Source organism: Clupea harengus, chromosome 21, assembly GCF_900700415.2.
Source record: "Clupea harengus chromosome 21, Ch_v2.0.2, whole genome shotgun sequence".
Lineage (NCBI taxonomy): Eukaryota > Metazoa > Chordata > Actinopteri > Clupeiformes > Clupeidae > Clupea > Clupea harengus.
Window position 1 is genome coordinate 7,291,633 of NC_045172.1, and position 20,904 is coordinate 7,312,536.

At 44.9% G+C, this 20,904-nt stretch overlaps 1 protein-coding gene across 5 annotated transcripts in view; it reads left to right on the top strand.

The window, feature by feature from the left end:
- Window positions 1–20,904, top strand: part of kalrnb (kalirin RhoGEF kinase b) — a 77,233-nt gene extending 56,329 nt beyond the window's left edge. For 3 of the 5 annotated variants that reach the window (XM_031558345.2, XM_031558349.1, XM_031558347.2), the window contains 15 exons: window positions 8–254; window positions 9,238–9,515; window positions 11,150–11,257; window positions 11,452–11,558; window positions 11,811–11,877; window positions 12,066–12,169; window positions 13,064–13,133; window positions 13,473–13,559; window positions 13,848–13,940; window positions 14,433–14,483; window positions 14,771–14,848; window positions 15,561–15,746; window positions 16,373–16,544; window positions 17,213–17,388; window positions 19,102–20,904. In XM_031558345.2, the coding sequence (XP_031414205.1) occupies window positions 8–254; window positions 9,238–9,515; window positions 11,150–11,257; window positions 11,452–11,558; window positions 11,811–11,877; window positions 12,066–12,169; window positions 13,064–13,133; window positions 13,473–13,559; window positions 13,848–13,940; window positions 14,433–14,483; window positions 14,771–14,848; window positions 15,561–15,746; window positions 16,373–16,544; window positions 17,213–17,388; window positions 19,102–19,317 (2,040 nt within the window). In that variant the 3' untranslated portion in view covers window positions 19,318–20,904. Of the gene's footprint in view, window positions 1–7; window positions 255–5,312; window positions 6,303–9,237; window positions 9,516–11,149; window positions 11,258–11,451; window positions 11,559–11,810; window positions 11,878–12,065; window positions 12,170–13,063; window positions 13,134–13,472; window positions 13,560–13,847; window positions 13,941–14,432; window positions 14,484–14,770; window positions 14,849–15,560; window positions 15,747–16,372; window positions 16,545–17,212; window positions 17,389–19,101 lie in introns of those variants that run through there. The other 2 variants (XM_031558346.2, XM_031558348.2) reach the window with 2 other exon arrangements.

Sequence of the window (20,904 nt, forward strand, 5' to 3'; positions counted from 1 at the left end):
CCCCCAGCTGTCAGGCGGCTGTGAACAGACCGTGGTCCTGCAGGACTTTGTGGCGGGTGGGCCCGCGGAGCTGTCGGTCCAGTCGGGCCAGACGGTGGAGCTGCTGGAGAGGTCTGGCGAGCGGCCCGGGTGGTGCCTGGTGCGGACGACGGAGCGCTCGCCGCCGCTGGAGGGCCTCGTGCCCAGCGCCACCCTCTCCGTCTCCCACTCCCGCAGCAGCGTGGACATGGACTGCTTCTTCCCCACGGGGAAAGGTAGGTGACACCGGCGCCAAGCAGTATGGAACACATCTGGCTAAGAACACATCTGGCTCTGTACTGGCACGGGTCCACACGGCTGCACCTGGGCCTGATCAGATCCAGAAACCGTTCCAGAGTCCGACGCCATGACACATGCACCACCGACAGCATCCAAAAGGAATGTATGTGGCCCTGATCTAGCAGGGATATGGTTGCTCCAGGCCAGATCTGGTCCAGATATTGTCCATTGTTAGAGGCTAACACATAGGGGCCCTAATTTCCTTGACCAGGAACGAGCAAAGCAGCGAACGACGAACGAGTCTGTTGAGCATGAACTAAAGCTATCATGTGGCGCGTGGGAGCATTGCACTGACCCACCCATGGTATTAAATTAGCTAAATTGATTTTGATTTGTTATTAAATAAGCTTTAGTTGCATGCATGGCCCATTTTTTGTCTGTTCAGTTGCCCATTAATTAAATTAGGGCCCATGCAAATTAGGGCCCTGCATGCAAGCTCAGAGACACACACTGACATGTGGTTGCAGGCACATACACACAAACACACACTGGCAAATGGAGGCAGGCACATACACACAAACACACACTGACAGGTGAAGGCAGGCACAAACACACAAACACACACTGACAAATGGAGGCAGGCACATGCACACAAACACACAATGACAGGTGGGGCAAATAGAGAGATGTGCCACAGGCTTTGACTACAATAATCAATACGGGACAGATGCAAATATACCTCAGTAGAGACACACAGTGGCTTAATACTCTCAGTGGACCTACATACTCTACTTCAGACAAGTACCCCACTGTAATATTTACATCAGAGTAATATCAAGTTACCCCATGGACAGATATGTGGTAAACATATAGATTGTTAACTCATAGATGGTGTGTTACATAGGACAATATTACAAACGACTGGCTCGTAGGGATATTACAGGGATGTAGCCAGGGTTGTGTGACCTACCTAAAATGTGGGTTATTCTGACGAGAGGCATGCAGGTGCCAGTGAGGCGCTGGATTAATCAACGTACAGCGCTAGACATCAGTATGTGCTGGATTAATCAACGCACAGTGCTAGACATCAGTATGTGCTGGATTAATCAACGCACGGTGCTAGACATCAGTATGTGCTGGATTAATCAACGCACAGTGCTAGACATCAGTATGTGCTGGATTAATCAACGCACAGTGCTAGACATCAGTATGTGCTGGATAAATCAACGCACAGCGCTAGACATCAGTATGTGCTGGATTAATCAACGCACGGTGCTAGACATCAGTATGTGCTGGATTAATCAACGCACAGTGCTAGACATCAGTATGTGCTGGATTAATCAACGCACAGTGCTAGACATCAGTATGTGCTGGATTAATCAACGCACAGTGCTAGACATCAGTATGTGCTGGATTAATCAACGCACAGTGCTAGACATCAGTATGTGCTGGATTAATCAACGCACAGTGCTAGACATCAGTATGTCCCGGCGAAATCCAAACACATGTTCATTACCTTTTACTTTAATGTCTTGGGTATTAGATGTGGTTGGAAGGATATGATTGGCTATAAGCCATAATTTTATCTCCTAGTTCCTAGCATGATGCTACTGTTCTGGAGGATATGAGGAACCTCCTCTCAGTATCGCACAGACACGTAAAACTCATACGTGATCATCAATCATATAACAATTGATCGCAGTAATCTAGGTAACACATCATTAATGGGTTGGTTTAAACCATTGAATGCTGTGAGATCCAGAGAGGTCTCATGTGACAAAGGCAGGATATGCATGTGGTTAAAGGATAATGATGAATGATAACTCATTGATAGATGAGCCTGGTAATGATGTGAGATAATGGGGTTGTTTTTGTTCTCCGCTTTGATGCTTCAATGCTTTCTGCTATTTTCGGGGGGCCTTAATACTGCAAGCTGTTCAAAGAGCTTTGTGCCAGTGTGTCTGTGGAGACCACGAGTGTGCCAGTGTCTGTTTATGTGTGTGTTTGTGTGTGTGTGTGTGTGTGTGTGTGTGCGTGAGTGTGTGTACCAGTGTCTGTTTATGTGTGTGTTTGTGTGTGTGTGTGTGTGTGTGTCAGTGTGTGTGCCAGTGTCTGTTTATGTGTGTGTGTGTGTGTGTGTGTGTGTGTGTGTGTGTGTGTGTGTGTGTGAGAGAGAGACAGAGAGAGATAGAGAAAGAAATAGTGTGTGTGTTAGCATTTTGTGTTTGAATGTGTATTTATGTAGGTATCTGTGTACGTGTGTCTGCACGCATGTGTTTGATACATGCTGTACTCCTCCAATGACCTACAACTTGTTTGGGAAACTGGTCTTCCTGAGACTTTTCAGTGTGTGTGTGGTGGGAGTTGGTTGGATTTACCAGCCCCTTGTTCTACTGGAGATCTTCTCCCATTTCTTTTTTTGTGCTCTCCTCTCCTCCACTCTCCTCCCTCGTTCCGCTTCCTCTCTTTCGGGGCACTCTGGCCCCTCCAACATCCCTTCCAGAAGCTTCCAGACGCTGTAAGACGTCTTGGAGCTCCTGAAAATAGTTTCACAGGAAAGGGGCCCCGGGCTTCGGACCTTGCAGGCCATAGGGCCCCATTCACCACTGAGCCCCTCAGCAGGAAGGAAATCATTAAGCCGACACCGCGTCCTCTGACACTCACACTTTGAAGACGGGGACGGCACACAAAGGACGGACAAACAACGTGACAGATTAGTTGCAGATGACTTTGTGATGCTCTACAAATGTTTAACTGAGGGGCGCGTGAGCGTGCACACACACACCAACACATGCCCACATACACACACACACACACACACACACAACAGTCATGCAGCAGTCTTGTGTGAAGTTGATTAGCATGTGATCAGTAGCGCAGTGTCTTTTTGAAGACTCTGAGGACAATGTTTTAAATGAGGATGCCTTAAGGTGGCGTGCTCCTCTCACACTCAATTTCATTCAATTCAATGCAATTCAGATGCGCTTGCACAAAGGTACAGGTTATTGCCAAAACATTTGCAGGTAGCGGAGTAAAAACTGAACAGGGAAAAGCTTGAGCTAGTCTTTGATGTCCATTTACCCAAGCATTCACACAATAAACACTCATCAGTAAACACCAGTTAGTGAGAAGTTAATGAGAATAATAAAAATTTAAAAAATGTTTTAAACATTTTAGTCAGGATTTAATGTCATGTAAGCAGAGCTGCTGTAGCGATTCCCACTCATCTGTGTTCACACACAAGCAGGATGGCTGCTCCTCCAACACCCCCAGCTGCAGTGTGGAGGTCCTGACCTGGGGTCATGCTGCGCTCTCAGCAGGGCGTGTGCATGTGTGTGAGCATGTGTACATATGCTCAGGGGTGTGTGTGTGGGGGGGGGGAGGCAGGAACACCTCCTACCCCATGCTGGGGGTAAAGAGTGTGTGAGAAGTGTGAGAATGTGTCATCGCCCCACCCGCGGCAGGATTAGCGTGCCACTAGCTGGCAACCCGCTAGCCAGTAGTGGTGTTTAGGTACAGCAGCATTGTTTGGCTATGACGCCAGTGTTTGGGTACAGCGCTGGTGTGTATGTGTGTGTGTGTGTGTGTGTGTGTGTGTGTGTGTGTGTGTGTGTGTACGTGCTTTCGGGTCTGGAGCTTTGGTGCTGCTGGGGTGAGGTGGGCACTTTCTGGAAAACAAACACACACAAGGATTAGCCAGGCACGAGACGAGGCTGGGCACTTATAAGGAGCCTCTGTTCACAGTAACTCACTCTATCACACTCTTCTTCTGCCTCGGTTCACAGTTACTCACTATCACACTCTTCTTCTGCCTCTGTTCACAGTAACTCACTCTAGCACACTGGATAACACACACACACTCTTCTGCCTCTGTTCACAGTAACTCACTCCATCACACTCTTCTTCTGCCTCTGTTTGGATCTCTATCTCAGTGCATTCTCTCCTCCTTTCTTCTTTCTCTAGCTGTCTCAGTGTTTTCTGTCTTTCTTTTTTTCAATTCATCCAGCTCCCCCTTCCTTTGCTTCCTTCTTCAGTGTGGATATTATGTATCATGAGGTGATGATGTTAGAGGATCACCACTCAACACTGCAGTTTATTGGTGCAATAAAGAGACTGAATGACTCGTCACAAGACATTAATTAGGTCGTCCAGTTGATAACACCACCCCACCCCCTAAAACACACATACACCCCTAAGACTAGTTGGTAAAAGAGAATTCAGGATATACATGTCAATGTAGCTATTCTCCAATGAAGCTATGCAAGTCTTGGAATGAGGATTTCAGCATGGAAGGTGTATGTGTGAGAGATATATAGCCTGTGTAGTCTACTAAACACTCAAGCATATGGTCTCTCCCTTTCTCAGGAATGAAATAGCAGTCTGGGTTCACAGATTAACCTTCACCTTTGACCTCTTCTTGTGGCGTCAAAGAGTGGGGTCATGAAACTCAGATTTCTTGGTTGTAGATCTTCATTCGCTCTGCAGTTTACAGTTTAACCTGGGAATTACAGGCTTTTTCATGTGTGTGTGTGTGTTATATTGTGTGTGTTTAAATGTGTCTGTGTATATTCTGTGTCTGTGTAGGTGTGTGAATGACTGTCTTTATTCATTTGGGAAAAAACTTTTTCTGTGTGTGTGTGTGTGTGTGTGTGTGTATTGTGATGTCAGATATGGGTGTGTTTAGGCCATGTGCATATGTGAATTTCACTGTTTTCTCGCCAGAGAGGGTGCGTCAGATCAAGGTGTTGTCTCAAGCACAAAAGTGGGTTACTGCAGTATAGAACTGCAGTCCCTCTCAGTACTGTTAGGTCACACCCAGTCATATACGCGCACACACACACACACACACACACACACACACACACACACAGACACACATTATACAGCCAAAGCTGGGACACATTCTGTCTGACTATGTTGTCTGCCTTAGGAGTGAGGTATGTTATTTTGAGAACATGTAAATATAGTATATGGGGGACACCTATATTTATATAGTTTGCATGAATACAGACACACACACAAGCGTTCTTCCTACACATAGTATATAAAAAACTGTGCGTGTGTGTGTATGATTGTAAGTAAGTAACACTTTATTTATACAGCACTATTCATACAAATAATGCATTTCAAAGTGCTTTACATCACAACAAAAAAAAGAATAGTCGAACAGACCCACTAGGTAAGCCTCACTGGCCTCCTGATGAGCCATGACAGCAGAGCTCTGGAAGCACAGATCCGTCGTGAAGTCTTGAGCGATCTCTCCACCAGACGCTGGAAGGGCAGTTTGCGGATCAGCAGCTCAGTAGACTTCTGGTAGCGATGGATCTCTCTCAGAGCTATGGTACCAGTCTTGAAGTCCTGAGCAATCTCTCTGACCAGACGCTGGAAGGGCATCTTGCTGAACAGCAGCTCGGTGAAGTTCTGGTCTCTCTCAGAGGCAAAAAAACAGGCATTTGGCTACATAGGCAGCCTAGCCTGGATTAGCCCTTTATCCCAGTGAAGTAGTAGGCCTAGCTACAGACTCAGGTAACATTAAACAGAACTAGCGAAAACCATACAGGCTTATTCGGAAAAAAAAAAATCTGAAAACAATTTCTATGTATAACGAGTAAACTTTACTATCAAACACAAGATACAAAAAATCAAGCATAAACATGCCAGAACGTGCAGCGTCCCCGTTACTTGGCAACTACTAATTGTGTCCCCTCCCCTCCCCTCCCCATTCGCTGCTCATAGTGTCTCTAGTTAGGAAGAGCTGTCACTCCTCCCAGCCCAGCTTCAGTGTTCAAACTGAACAGCGCGTGGCTCCTCTCTCTCTGTCTCTCTCTCTCTCTCTCTCTCCCTCTCTCTCACCCCTCATCCCTTTTCCTATCTCCTCCCTTCCTCTCCCTCCCTCCCTCACTCTCTCGTTCTCCGTTGCTGTGTGTGTATGAACATGAGGCAGTGGCAGTAGCTGGTCAGCATGCGCAGGGGCCACACATGTGGATCCTGTGGTGTGTGTGTGAGGTGGCTGCTGGGAACGATCTGCTGCTGTAATGGGACAGGTGCGTAACACTTGGTTTAAGACAGTCTGTGTGTGTGTGTGTGTGTGTGAGAGAAAGAGAGAGAGAGGGTATGTATCTGTGTCTGTATCGTGTATGTGTGTGCGATTGGTCTTCAGTGTACAGTGCGTGTGAGTTTGTGGCTGAACGAATGCGGGTGGAATTTGAATTGTCAGTTACTGTTGTACATACATGCTGTACATGTCTATTCAGGTCTCTGGCACTTCAGTTTGATTGGTGTTGATGGGTTTCCTTTTGCTGTTTAAAGACAGAGGGGTGACTGATGTGTTCTTGTTGACAGTGTGGAACTCATATGGTTGTGTTTGAGAGCATGTGTGTGTGTTTGATACGCAGTTACAGCTTGTGAGAGCTTATATGTGTTAGGTGAGTTTTAGTTGTTATATCTCCGTTGATGCAACTCTCTTTTCTTTTTGAGGTCAGTGTTGTTTGAGCAAAGATGTTATAGAGTTGTACCAGTGGTTCATTTGGTTGCATGTTTATGGCATATCTGTGTGCTGCACACAGATGATTACGTATAAACACATAAAATAATAAAAATTGTGCATTTCAGATGTATTAGTCTAAAGGTAAACAACAGCGAGAGGGAACGAGAGAGAGAGAGAGAGAGAGAGAGAGAGAAAAGTCCCCCATGTAACCTTCACCTGTCTCTGTACCTTACTACTGAAGCTGCAGGGATAGCTTCAAAAGTCGCATCTGCACACACATAAAAATACAAAACGCATGTGTCTGAGTTTATGTCTCTCTCTCTCTTTCTCTCTCTCTCTCTGTGTGTGTGTGTGTGTGTGACATAAGCAGTCCATGCCATCTTTGCTCACTTCTTGATTTTTGTGTTCCTCTTTCCCTCTTCTTGTGACCCTCTTTTGCTCTCTGTCATAATTACTGACATAAATCATTCCTGCGTTGGTCAGTGTGAGAGTGTGTGCTTGTTTGTTTCCCTGTGTGTTTGTGCATACATGCGTTTGTGTGTGTGTGTGTGTGTTTGTGCATGGACACGTGCGCGTGTGTGTGTGTGTGTGTGTGCGTGTGCGTGTTAATGCATAGCGAGAAGCTTCCTCACTAATACCCAGGAGCCTTGTGTTTCTGTAACCTAATTTCGCGATCAACAAGCCAAGTCTCCCTCGCTCGACCTGTCCCTTTGAAACCCAAATGAGTCCAGGCCCTGTTTGATCTGAGGGGGCTTAAATGAGATCTCACTGTTTGAAGAGGTCTCGTCAGACAAGCTCTGCACCTCTGCAGGCCAAAGACAAGTCTTCCTCACTAAGCCCAATCTACACTGTGCTTTACAAAGTCCATGTGTATCTGTGGCAGTTCGCTGTGAATGGAGGGAGGGGGAGAGAAAGGACTAGACAGGCTGTGTTTAGCATGCGGGCAGATTGTTCTCAACAGGTTGAGCTGGCCTGGCCTTTGGCATTGTCACGTTTTTAAAACAACATCAACAAAAGTGTAAAGGGAGAAAAAAGGCTTAAAACACACGCACACACACACACACACACACACACACACACACACACACACACACACAGATATAAAAGCAGAGGCCCTTACAATGTCAGACTAGAAAACCCAAACTACAGCTTGTTCTGGAACAAATCTGGACTAGACCTGGAACTGGTGTGGAGCAAACTGGTGTGTGTGTGTGTGTGTGTGTGTGTGTGTGTGTGTGTGTGTGTGTGTGTGTGTGTGTGTGTGTGTGTGTGTGTGTGTGGAGGAGAGTGTGTGTGTGTGTGTGGAGGAGAGTGTGTGTGTGTGTGTGGAGGAGAGTGTGTGTGTGTATGAGAGCAGTGTGCCAGTCAGGAGATAGCAGTGTTGTAATGAGGAAGTCACCCATGCCTTACTCTCTCTCTCGCACGCGCACACACACACACACACAATGAAGTCTTTCATCCCCACATTCGCTCAGTAGTGCCTTCCCTCGAGGCAACAGGCAGGGTCATATATTACCCCAGGGCATGCACTCTGTGTGTGTGTGTATTTGTAAGTATGTGTATATTAGGTAGTGTGTGTGTGTCTGGGCATAATGATGTCACACAAAGAGAGGATGACTCTGTGTTTATGTAACCTTTAACCTCTGGCATAAGGCATGGCTTCAGGAAATGACCCGGGAGAGACTCAAGGCAGTAAATAGGACACTAACTGCCCCCATAGACTTCAGCAGCCTGGCTTATTTATTGGAGGACAGACTGTATCCCTGCAGTGTGTGTTTGATTCAGGAGCTTAAACACACACACACACACACACACACTCACACAGTAGGGCACAGACGATGCAGAACACACACGAACAGACACGCTCAGTGGGGCGGAAATGAGACAGAACGATACGACCCCAAAAAACTGACGGAACAGGCTTAAATAGCGACGGCACATTACAGTGTGAAGGGTTAAACGCCATGAGTCAGCTGTCTGTGATCCTGTACTGCTTGTTTTCTAATTTTGGGTTAGGCTTCAGGAGCTTGTTGTGATTTTAATGTCTGGGGCCACTGTTATCCAAAGCAGGTTTGTCAGGTTCCCCAGTTGGTCGGATTAGCCGTCCGAGTTAGTCACCAGCAGAGGCAGAAACTTGTTCATATGCGTCCCCTTCTCCCTCCAGAACAGGTAGAGCTCCGAGATGGACTTTTAGCGCTCTGTTGGGGAAAAACAGAGACATTCTTGATTCTAACAGAGGGAACCTTTATTATTCAGTAGAAAAAAGCCAGTTTTAGACTAAACTTTTAGACTTTTAGACTAAACTTTAGTCAAATGTATTTGTTTATTTTGAGGCAGCTTTGTTTCTGATGTTTTCAGGATTTTAACAGAAAGGGGAAAACCTGTGTAGGATTGATCTGTTTTCAGGATTTTAACAGAAAGAAGAAAACTCGGAGTAAGGTTTATCTTTCAAGATCACTTATTTCTTTTCCCCCTCTTTGTCTTGGTTGCAGAGAACTATCCGGTAGCAAGCGCTGAGGTGAAGTCTGAGTCTGTGGCTTCGCTGCAGCCCCAGGCATCCGTCAGCTCCCTGCCGACCGGCTCGCCGGGACCCAAACGCTCTGGCACCACCGGCAACACCCTGAAGAAGTGGCTGACCAGCCCGGTGCGGCGCCTCAGCCACGGGAAGGGGGACAACGCCAACGCCAAGAAGCCCACCAGCAAGCAGCGCAAGCGGGACGGACGCAAGAGCGTGGACCTGGGCCCCCAGCACGAGGACAGCACAGAGGAGGTACTGGCACGGACAGTAGAGATGTACAGACAGGCCTGAAACTATACAACACTCTAGTTCTATTCTCTATATTCTACTACTGTAATAGCTGTATTATTTATTACACAGCTCCTCAGAATGCTGCAGAACGTTCCATTGATTTGAATGGGTCACCCTGTTTGTGCTGTCGGGTTTTATTTTCCTGTCCTGATTATACATCATCCCTTACATATTTCACTCCTGGAACATGCAGTGTCTGTGCTGAGTGAGCTGCAGCTCTCTCTCTCACAACTCCTTCAAGTGAGCCTGTTATACTTTTCGAGTTTTTCCCCTTTCCTTTAGTCCTCTAGGTCTACTAAGTCGCAAAGCCCAAAATACACGCCACAGGGACAGAAACCACTTAGCTGTGTGAAACGCCTTGTTGGAATTAACAGTCTTTTTTCTTTGTAACAAGATGACGCAATCTTGTAACACAATCCTTATTGACCGCCTAGCTGCCCAACCAGCTCATCGAGAAGGGTGGGGGGGAGCTCTAACAGGGTGAATAGAGATGTACAGTGTGAGAATAATAATGTTTTTCGGGAACATTGAAGCATGTAAATCTATTCTAGTAGACTCCAATATTACAATTATGAACATTGAAAATGAGCATAATAAGTCCTCTTCATCTCCAAACGTACAATTTGACCACATTCCGGGAACACTCCATAGTTCCTCACTCTGGACACTAAACTGAAAGCTTTGGGAAATACCATCCCATAACTCTGACCAGCACAAACTCTATCCTACCATAACTTTCTTTAAGGTCTCTATAATCCCCAGATCAGCTGTAGCCTTTATCACGGCCCCCATATCCTTAAATCAAGTTGAGTTGCATACTGTAGCCTTTTACCACTGATCCCTATGCACTAACCCACTTGGCCTCTGACTCGTCATCTGCAGCTAGGTCTGCGGAAAAGCATAGCTCTACAGTTGCAATCAGAATTATAAAAAAAATGCTTCAAACCCTGTTGTGAGTATTTATGTATTAGAGAAAATATGTATTAGTAAACTTTCTCTGACTTTGTACAAAGTCTGTAATTCATAGATTTTCACGACACAGTACCCACATTCCCAGAATGTCCTGAGGGCTAAGGTTGTTGGCTAATTTTTCATGCAACTATGTGTCTGCCTCTTTCTTGTGGTAGCGTAGCTCCTTGTGGTACAGCCATAGGAGACAAGTGAAGGTCCTGCAGGAGGGCATGTTGTGGAAGTGCATGTTCCAGCGCTAACCTGGATAGCCGTTTAGAGCTCATGAATGATGGATGACTGTGTGTTATGTTTAGTCTCCTGTGGCGCTACCGCTAGCCCCCCTTAGCGTGCTCACCACAGAACAGGCACACTTAAGCACACTTATTCTTGGTTAAGTTGTTCTAAGATGTACACAGTGGGTTCATGACTTCTCTCTCTCCTGTTCTCTGTCCCTCTTCCTCTTCTTCTTCTTTTTCTTTTTCTTTTTCATCTACTTCTTCTTTTTCTTCTTTCTGTTCCTTTCTCTCTTCCTCTTCTTTTAATGTTTTCCTGTCTGTCTTCCTCTTCTTTATTTCTGTCTCTCTCTCCCTCCCTCTCTCCCTCCCACTCTCTCCCTTTCTCTCTCTCTCTCCCTTTCTCTGCAGAAGGGCAGGAGAGGAGTGAACAGCGGTGGAGAAGAGGAGGCTGAGGACGAGCCCCACACCCCGCTGCCTCCCCCCATGGAGATCATCAAGGACTCCTCCGCTCAGGAGGTACATCCTCTCACTCTACTCTACTCTACTCTGCTTTACTCTACTCTGTTGCAATCTACTCTACTTACAGTACTATTCTCTATTCTACTCAGAGGTTCTACTCTGTTCTGCATGGTGTTTTTCTGCTCTTTTGAACTTTCTCCTTCCCCCTCTCTCTCTTTCTCTCTCTCTCCCTTTTTCTCTCTCTCTCTCAGACCCCTGAGCCCGGTGCGTTTCCAGCCTTTGGGAGTGTGAGTCCTTCAGAGCAGAAGGATCGAGACCCAGAGATGGAAAAGAAAAACAAAGCCATGAGAGGACGCATGTAAGACACACCTCAATGTATGAGTGTGTGTGTGTGTGTGTGTGTGCGCGTGTCCGTGTGTGTATGTGTTAGTGTGTGTGTGTGTCCGTGTGTGTGTGTCCCTTAAGTGTCCTTGTCCTGTACACATGTGAAGGTGTGTGTGTGTGTGTGTGTGTGTGTGTGTGTGTGTGTGTGTGTGTGTGTGTGTGTGTGTGTGTGTGTGTGTGTGTGTGGGAATGATAACTGAAGTAAGTTCATTGTCATTGTCCTCAGGTTTGTAATGAATGAAATGGTTCAGACAGAGCGAGACTACGTCAAAGACTTGGGCATCGTAGTAGAGGTGAGGCAGATACACTCTCACTGTCATATCCTCTGAATAAATAGAATTGTTATAAACATTATACAATAAACAATATAAAACCAAAGTTATATATAATATACATCTAAACAATAGAAACAGAAACAATTATATAATACCCACTGTTAAAATCATGTGTACTTTATGTCTCCCTCTCGCTCTAACCCCAGGGGTTCATGAAGAGAGTGACAGAGAAGGGAGTATCAGAGGATATGACGGGGAAAGACAAGATCGTGTTTGGGAACATCCATCAGATGTACGACTGGCATAGAGAGTAAGTGAACCCTGTATGACAGCCTACTGCACCCTTCGACCTTTGACCTTGCTCATAAGAGTCAGAATGGTCTGCAATGGCTACTGCACAAATCTGACCTTTGGCCATAGGAGGCACTCCATAGGCTCTGCAAATACATGGGTAGTGTGTTTAAAATGGTGTAAAGTAAATTATAAAACAATTGGGTTCTATCAAATTCTTTAGCTGTTTCTGATTGGACGAGAGACAACTCGGACTTTTCACAGCTAATAATAAATCACTCCGCGATGAAACATTCTATAGCGCGTTGATACAATTAAGCGATAACCGTTAATTCAAAGTTCCTATAATTCCAAAAGACGTTGACAATGGAACTATATTTTTGTTGCGGAGAAACAATGGCGAAATAAACATTTTGTAATCAATAACTTCGTGTTTAAATGGTTAATTGGTTGACTATAAAATTGTTTTATAAAAGCAATATAGTACTCGTGCGAGTGGGGTAGGTAAGGGATATTCCCACGGGTGTTGTTGCCTGCACCACTCGGCCTCCGGCCTCGTCCCACCCCTCGCCTCGGCCCACTCGCACTCGTACTATATTGCTTAAATAATGTGTTAAAACAAAATCCTCTAAAACCTGTGTTGTGAGTTGAAGCAATCCTGCACACACGATGACTGTGACCCAAACCACCCTTGCGACAAAGAAGGTGTATTTTTAAAATACTGTGTGGATGTCACAGTTTGACTTGTTTAATATAACATTTTGGGAACAAAATATCCTGTTTGATATCAGACTGGTCAGGGTAAACAGAAGGACAAGTACAATGGAGGAGGAAGAGGCTTTTCGGGGGCAGGTTTACTCTGGATTTTATGGCGGTGGAATGTAAGGAAATCACTGTTTTTCCTCTTCCGCAGCTTTTTCCTTGGAGAACTGGAGAAATGTGTGCAGGACCACGATAGACTGGCAGAGCTTTTTATCAAACATGTATGTGACCATTTTTTGTTTGTTTGTGTGTGTGTGTGTGTGTGCCTGTGAGTGTGTGTGCTTGTGAGTGTGTGTGTGTGTGTGTGTGTGTGTGTGTTTGTGTGTGTTTGAATGAATGGATTTATTTATTTTACACACTGTTTGCACACATGCCTTTATCCTTGGATACAATTATTTGTGTGTGTGCCTGTGTGTGTGTGTGTGTGTGTGTGTGTGTGTGTGTGTGTGTGTGTGTGTGTGTGTGTGTGTGTGTGTGCATAGGCATGCATTTATCTATGTACGTGTGTGTTTACACTGCTGCTCTTATTCGAACCTCGGCTGATCTTCCCTGCTCTGTAGGAACGGCGGCTCCACATGTATGTGGTCTACTGCCAAAACAAACCGAGGTCTGAGTTTGTGGTAGCGGAGTATGATTCCTACTTTGAGGTGAGCCCAGGAAGAGAGATCATTCAAAATGGTTCCTCACTTAGACTGAGCCACACTGTTCTATTCCCCACTCAGACACTAGCTAGTGTAGTAGCCTCTCTTATAGTCTCTTATGTCTACAATGCTAATAGTTTAATGCCACTGATACATTGATAACCATATATGGAAACATGTAACATTTGGTTTGAGTGAATGTCAGACTTTGTACTTAATACAGTAGCCTAGAATTGTGTTATGACAGGTCATATACAATTGTTTATTAACTCTCAACGTTGTTTTTGTTGAAAGGAAGTACAGCAGGAAATAAACTGCAGGATGTCCATTAGTGACTATCTGATCAAGCCCATTCAGAGGATCACCAAATACCAACTCCTCCTGAAGGTGACATCAGACCCTTTATACAACCATACACAGCTACTCATTTCCAACAGAGTCCAATGCAACCTTATTAGCGTTCCTAGATATTCGGTACTATAAAACATACCCACCCTTATCAAATCTGCTATGGAAATTTTTATATGACAGCTCACAATGACCATTACATCACACCACATGCAGTGTATGAGACCTGCTGTATTTATGACTCTCATAGCCTTTAGTGAGGCAGAATGACATTAGCACAGCTTGACAGATGGAGAGAAAGTCAGTCAGGAAATTCTTGCAGAATTCCGATGCCAGATACAGGCTGCGGTGTTATCTTACCACGACATATTTTTCAAATGGGGATCCGTTTTAAAGGGAATATAGACACACTTATTAAAACAGACTCTCTGTTCTACCCCCTGTTTGCATTGTTGTGTTCATTGTAGTTCCATAAAAGACATGAACCAATGCACGTGGCATTGTGGCTGAACAAACACTGTTTCTTTCCAGGACTTCTTGAAGTTCAGTTTGAAGGCTGGCCTGGACTGTCAGGAAATCGAGGTGAGCGGTGAATGAATTAGAAATGAATTATAATGATGATGTAACTCTGGCATGATAAAGATACTGTGATTGCCAAAACCACTATGCACTTTAGTCATTTTGTTTGTCTGTTTCTACCCTTTTCAAAATGAATTTGCACAGAATGCACCTTTTAATGCAGTTTGTTATACAGAATCTCATATTGCAACTGACTGTGGGACGTATCTGAAACAGATCTGACCATGAATCCCAATGCTAATTCTAATCCCAATGCTAATGCTTGTCCTCTGTGTGAATTCCTTGTGCAGAAAGCTGTGGATCTGATGTTCCTGGTCCCCAAGCGCTGCAATGACATGATGAACCTGGGACGGCTGCAGGGCTACGAGGTGAGATGACCTCACGCTGACCTTTTATCTTTGACACAGGAAGAACTTTTAAACATGCTCATTTCTACAGAGAGAGATGTAATCAGTTAATGAAAAGATGGTAAGCAGAGGTGATTCAAATCATTCAACAGACTGACAGAGTACTACATGGACCTAAAGAGATGACATTTCCTGGTATGACTACAATGATGATGTCACTTGTTTATTTATATAGCCAGTACCAGTAATGGAAAGAAACAAATATGCACGTGGGAGTTTCCCCAGCATGCTGCATGTGGGGTTGGTTCCTTATCATACTGAGGAGACTAGAGAAAGGAGATAGTGTCAGCTGATGTGGAAACTTTTGTGGAAACTTGTGTGACACACACAGCGATTATCAAACAGATTATCAAGCACGCTCTACTTTAAAGTTTGATCACATATGAGTGCCATTTTCACACGAGCAAATGCCCCAAAGTACTGCTGACTGAGAGCTCTATATTGTAAAGTCATGTAAATTTGTGATGCTACAAAAATGTGCAATATGTCATGGAGTTTGAAGTGGATATCGAGTAGTCGATTGTGGATTAATGCGTGAACATACAAAATGGTCTATGGTCTAAAATGAAGAATGTTGTTATGTAATAGTGGATTATTAAGATATTAAGATACTGCTGGATGCCTCCACGGAAAGACATGGGGAGTTAACACAGCTTCTTCTGCCTTTATTCAGGGCAAGCTTACAGCCCAGGGAAAGCTGCTCCTGCAGGACACGTTCTTCGTGACAGAGCACGACACCGGGGTTCTGTCACGCAGCAAAGAGCGGAGGGTCTTCCTCTTCGAGCAGATCGTCATCTTCAGTGAGCTCCTGCGCAAGGGCTCGTCCACACCTGGCTACCAGTTCAAGAAGAGCATCAAGGTAGAGCCGCACAGCACAGCACAGCACAGCACAGCACAGCACAGCACAGCACAGCACAGCACAGCACAGCACAGCACAGCACAGCACAGCACAGCACAGCACAGCACAGCACTCTCCAGCTCCCTCCTCAGGGATCACACAAATAAACCACAGGCAACTGGTCTAGATGCCGTCCACCAGCTATTTATTATTTATTTATTTATGTTACTGATAGAGTGAGCTGCTTATAGTGCCTGTGGCGTGGATTCAGCACCCAAGGAGTTTTTTTAGCTTCATTTAGCTTTTTATGCATCCGATTAAATACAAACCTTATTTTAAAGTTAGTGAGGATCATTTTTTTCTGTTGATGAAATTTGAAAAGAACGGTCAGAAACAGAGAACTAGATGATCTGTTGCATTCTGGGTAGAGATCATATGGTCTGACCCCTTCTCAGAAAAAAAAAAAGACTGGGCACCAGAAGACAGAAGATGGAGAGCAGAAAGGTTGCATGGAGGTGCCATAAGAAACATAGAACATGGCTTGTATACATCTGGTCTTTCCCAGAAGGCTAGGTGATGAAAACTCTATTATGTCAAAGCTGTTTCACCATAAATGTGTGACATTTTTAATGTGTTATTTTGCGTAGGTGAACTTCTTGAACTTGGAGGAGCACGTGGACTCTGACCCGTGTAAGATTGTGATGACGTCACGAGGCTCCTCCGAGAGGCTGACGCTGCAGGCTGCCAACATGGACATCAAGCAGGAGTGGGTGCGCGGGATCAGAGAGCTGCTGGATGCCCAGAGCAGCTTCCTGTCGGGTAAGAGACTGCAGTTTCCATAAACACATGTGTCTTTTCCTTTCACCATCATTATAGCTCTTTACAACCCCCAGGTCATCCAAAGAGCCTACAATACCCACAATTCCTTTCTATGAAAACAGTGCTCCCAGAGTTGATTAGTTATTAGTCATTCAGTTTTAGTAGTCTTCCAAGTTTACTATGTATTTCTTTTCCTTTTAAATCCATTGTAGCTCTTCAGAACCCCCAGATCATCCAAAGAGCCTACAATACCCACAATCCCTTTCTATAAAAACAGTGCCCCCAGAGTTGATTAGTTAGTCGATCAGTTTTACTAGTCTTTCAAGTGTAACCATACATTCTTTTCCTTTCAAATCCATTGTAGCTCTTCAGAACCCCCAGATCATCCAAAGAGCCTACAATACCCACAATTCCTTTCTATGAAAACAGTGCTCCCAGAGTTGATTAGTTATTAGTCATTCAGTTTTAGTAGTCTTCCAAGTTTACTATGTATTTCTTTTCCTTTTAAATCCATTGTAGCTCTTCAGAACCCCCAGATCATCCAAAGAGCCTACAATAAGCATAATCCCTTTCTATAAAAGAAGAGCTTTCGGAGTTGATTAGTTATTCGATTTTAGTAGTCTTCCAAGTGTAACTAGACATTTCTTTTCCTTTCAAATCCACTGTAGCTCTTCAGAACCCTCTGAACCCTCAGATCTTCCAGAAGAAAGATGGCGGGGGTTCTCTGACCCGACAGCATTCCGCTAATGGACGGCCACCTGCCCACCCCTCTAGCCCCCTCAAGCCATCTACCTCCAACGGGAGCCCCGCCCACAAGCCCAGCAAGCACCCTGAACCTGATATGGTGAGTGCAGCCTGCCAAGCAGAGACTGGATTATCCTGCAGTGGTTTTTCAGTATGAAAAGAGATTGGTTTTGAGTCAGTTCGCTATAAGGCACAGATCTTCCATTCTTCTTTTGGGTCAAGCCACAACCATTTCCTGTGCCCAAATGCTTCTTTTTGTGTAAACAAACAACATGTTTCTGTTTACATCTGAATACAAATCTACAAACATTTTAAACTGTAGTACCATAGTGGTGTCCTAAAAAGCCTCGCTGCATACAATCTACAAATCCCAGTGCACCAAACATACTGATGATCACCATCCTCTGTCAGACAATTTCTTCATTCAGCTAATAAATTTAGGAGGTTTTGCTGGAAGGCATTAAAATGTGATCATCAAACAAAAACAAAAACATCTTTTCCCATCATGCATCACGCTGTTCCATTTGCCTTATCATGGGATGGAGGAGCTCCTCAAGGCTACCTTAGCCCTCAATGGTCCATCTTGTTAAAGCTCCTGACTACTAAGTTCCTCTTGAGTGGATGTGAATGTGTGTGTGTGCGTGTGCTTTGTGCAAAGTGTGTATATGCATGTGTGTGTGTGTGTGTGTGTGTGTGACTGAGTGAATGTGTATGTGTATGCATGTCTGTGTGCTTGTGCGTGTGCACGTGTGTGTGTGCATTTGAGTGAGTGCATGTGTGTGCATGTCCCTGTGTGTGTGTGTGTGTGTGTGTGTGTGTGTGTGTGTGTGTGTGTGTGTGTGTGTGTGTGTAATAGGGCATGTACGTGTGCATTTGTGTGCATGTAGGTGGATGGTCACACACTGTGGGCTATTCTTAGTGGAAGAACTGCCCTAGTTTCCACCACTCTTCCTCATCCTCCTCTTTTTCCCCCACTCTCCTTCCTCTCTTCTACTTTCACTTCTCTTTCTCTCTCTCCCTCTAACTTTCTCTCTCTCTCTCTCCCTCTCTCTTTCTGTTCGTCTGTCTTGGCCTTGGACTAGCCTGGAAAAGTGTGCCTTGATAAATCACCCTTGTCACCGAGACCCAGACTGCAGGAGTGCGCTGGCTATTTTATTTTTAAACATTTCAAAGCTCCCTTTTTCTTATCAGTCTATTTATTCCTGGTAGTGCAGGCAGGTCAAGGTGAGCCCAGACGCTAACAAAGTGGCCGGGTCACAGAAGTGGCCGGTGTGCTCAATTCCTCTCCTTCCTGGACAGACATCCACTGCTCTGAATCTGGGACAGGAAGGACATTGGATATGGCCAAAGTTGTTTTTTTTTTTAATGTGTCTTGGATATAGTCCATATTAAACGGAGACAGAGGGCCCTAATTTCATTGATGGGCAACAAAGCAACGAGCAAAGTCCTTCACATATGAGCTAAAGCTAACGTGTGGCATGTGAGAGCATTACGCTGACCCAGCCATGTTTGCGCTTGGCATCTTGCTCATGGTATTAAATTAGCAAAATGCCAAGTTATTAACTTAGCTTTAGTTCATGTGTGGCTCACTTTGCTTGTTACTTGTTGATTGTTGATTGTTGCTTGTTGCTTTGATCGCTGCCCATAAGTGACATTAGGGCCCAGTGTCTAAGTCAGGGTATAAATACATCACATAAATGCTTCATTTTTTGTGTTTTTTTTTTCATTTGCCTTGTTAAAGAGAAAAAGTCCCTGAACCACAATATACATGTGTGTGTGTGTGTGTGTGTGTGTGTTTGTTTGTTTCTTTCAGTCCGACGACCCCGACTGCAACGGCCTGTCGTCAGTGCTGGTGACGCACGACTACAGCGCGGTGAAGGAGGATGAGATTTGCGTGGTGGCCGGGGAGAGGGTGCAGATCCTGGCCTCCAACCAGCAGAGCATGTGCCTGGTGTACCGACCTGCCAACAGCCAGTCCCCCGCCGCCGAGGGCTGGATCCCAGGACACGTGCTCGCGTCCACGCGGTGAGCCCCATCCCTGGCTCCGGCGGACACACACACACTCCTTCTCCTCCTCCTCATCTTCCTCCTGGTCCCTCCTCACATCTTATTCAGTTGAAACCCTCACTGCAGACTCACTGGTAGTCTCCCGCGTTCCACCGTAGGTGACCGCGTGGAGCTTAATGAAGGAGCTGTCAATCACGTGCCAGTCATCACTCCGTCACCGCAACAGCCACCTCCCCCTTCCTTCTCTTGAGATCTCATTGGACTGTAAAAGCACGGCACCTGCCCCCTTTCTCTCTCTCTCTTTCTCTCTCTCTGTCCCTCTCTGTCTATCTCTCTCTCTCCTGTGGCTCGGCCTCTTTCTGATTGGACATAAGAGTAATGAACTGACGATGCACGCTGTCCTACGTAGGTTTGACACCATCTCCTCACCTTCTGTTGATATGTCTACGAAAAAAATAAAAAAAACATTCAAATAACAGGGGAACTTGAAATATATCTAAATATATATATTAAAAAAGAATGATTGTGTTCCTTTGGAAAGGAAACTCATGAGGTGAACTTCTGATTGGTTTGGTGTGACCATGTGTTTGTGTGTTTATGCTTCTCATCCAGACGTGTCATTCTGCCCAAACCCAGACACAAACAATTTTACCCCCAAAGGGAGTCTCCTGGGCTTCCCCTCTATGCCAAGTCATTTGTACACAGTGTACTATAGTTTGTCTTCTATGTGTTCAAATTTTTATTTTTGCAAGTTGTTTTTAATAATTATGTCATGATTTACAGCTCTCTGATGTTGCCAAGCCACAGCTAAAGCATAAAAAAGCATTTTTCTTCTTTTATTTTCTGGCTCCCTTGTACAAAAAAAAAAAAGTTTTCTGCACTTTCCAATGAAATGCATTACGATGACGCCAGGTTGTGCAATATCTCAAAAAAGTCTACGTTCATCATTGTACTTGTAATGTAACAAAGAATTTTAAATGTATTATTCTGTATCATTTTAAATTTGTACATAATATTTTTGACATTACCATGATCTAACAGACAAGAGAAAGTTATATCTGTTCAGCATTAGGATATAAAAAAAACTCAGTGCTATAAGTAATTTAAAAAAACTCTGATAGGCAAGACAGTTCTATGGTGCTCCAACAAAACAACTCAAGCTCTCAGCCCATGAATCATAACTCTGTCTGGTTTAGTGCATCGTCATCAGGGCCTGTCCAACTCACCCCAGGCTGAAAAAACGGAAAAACTAGAAAAAAAAAACCTAGAAAAGAAAAAGTTAAAAGACGAAATTGTTGAATTTTTTGAAAATTAGTCGATTACAAGTTGGTGTTGTGAATGGCATCTATTTCTGATTGTGAGTACCTGCTGCTGTCTCCTGGCGCCCGCTCCCAGCCCTGGCCTTTGTGAGATAACTGTACATATCAGATATAGCAGCCCATGTGGCAGCCGACTCTGGACCGGATTTGGGCCGGATCCGGACCGGATCTTAAACGGAACCGGTCTGGATGCGATGCAAGGCAGAGTCAGCAGCCATCTGGGAAGTCTTTCATTTGTTTAACTCTGGAATGTGGTTCATAATAAAGCTGACAATTTTTCATCTTGAAAA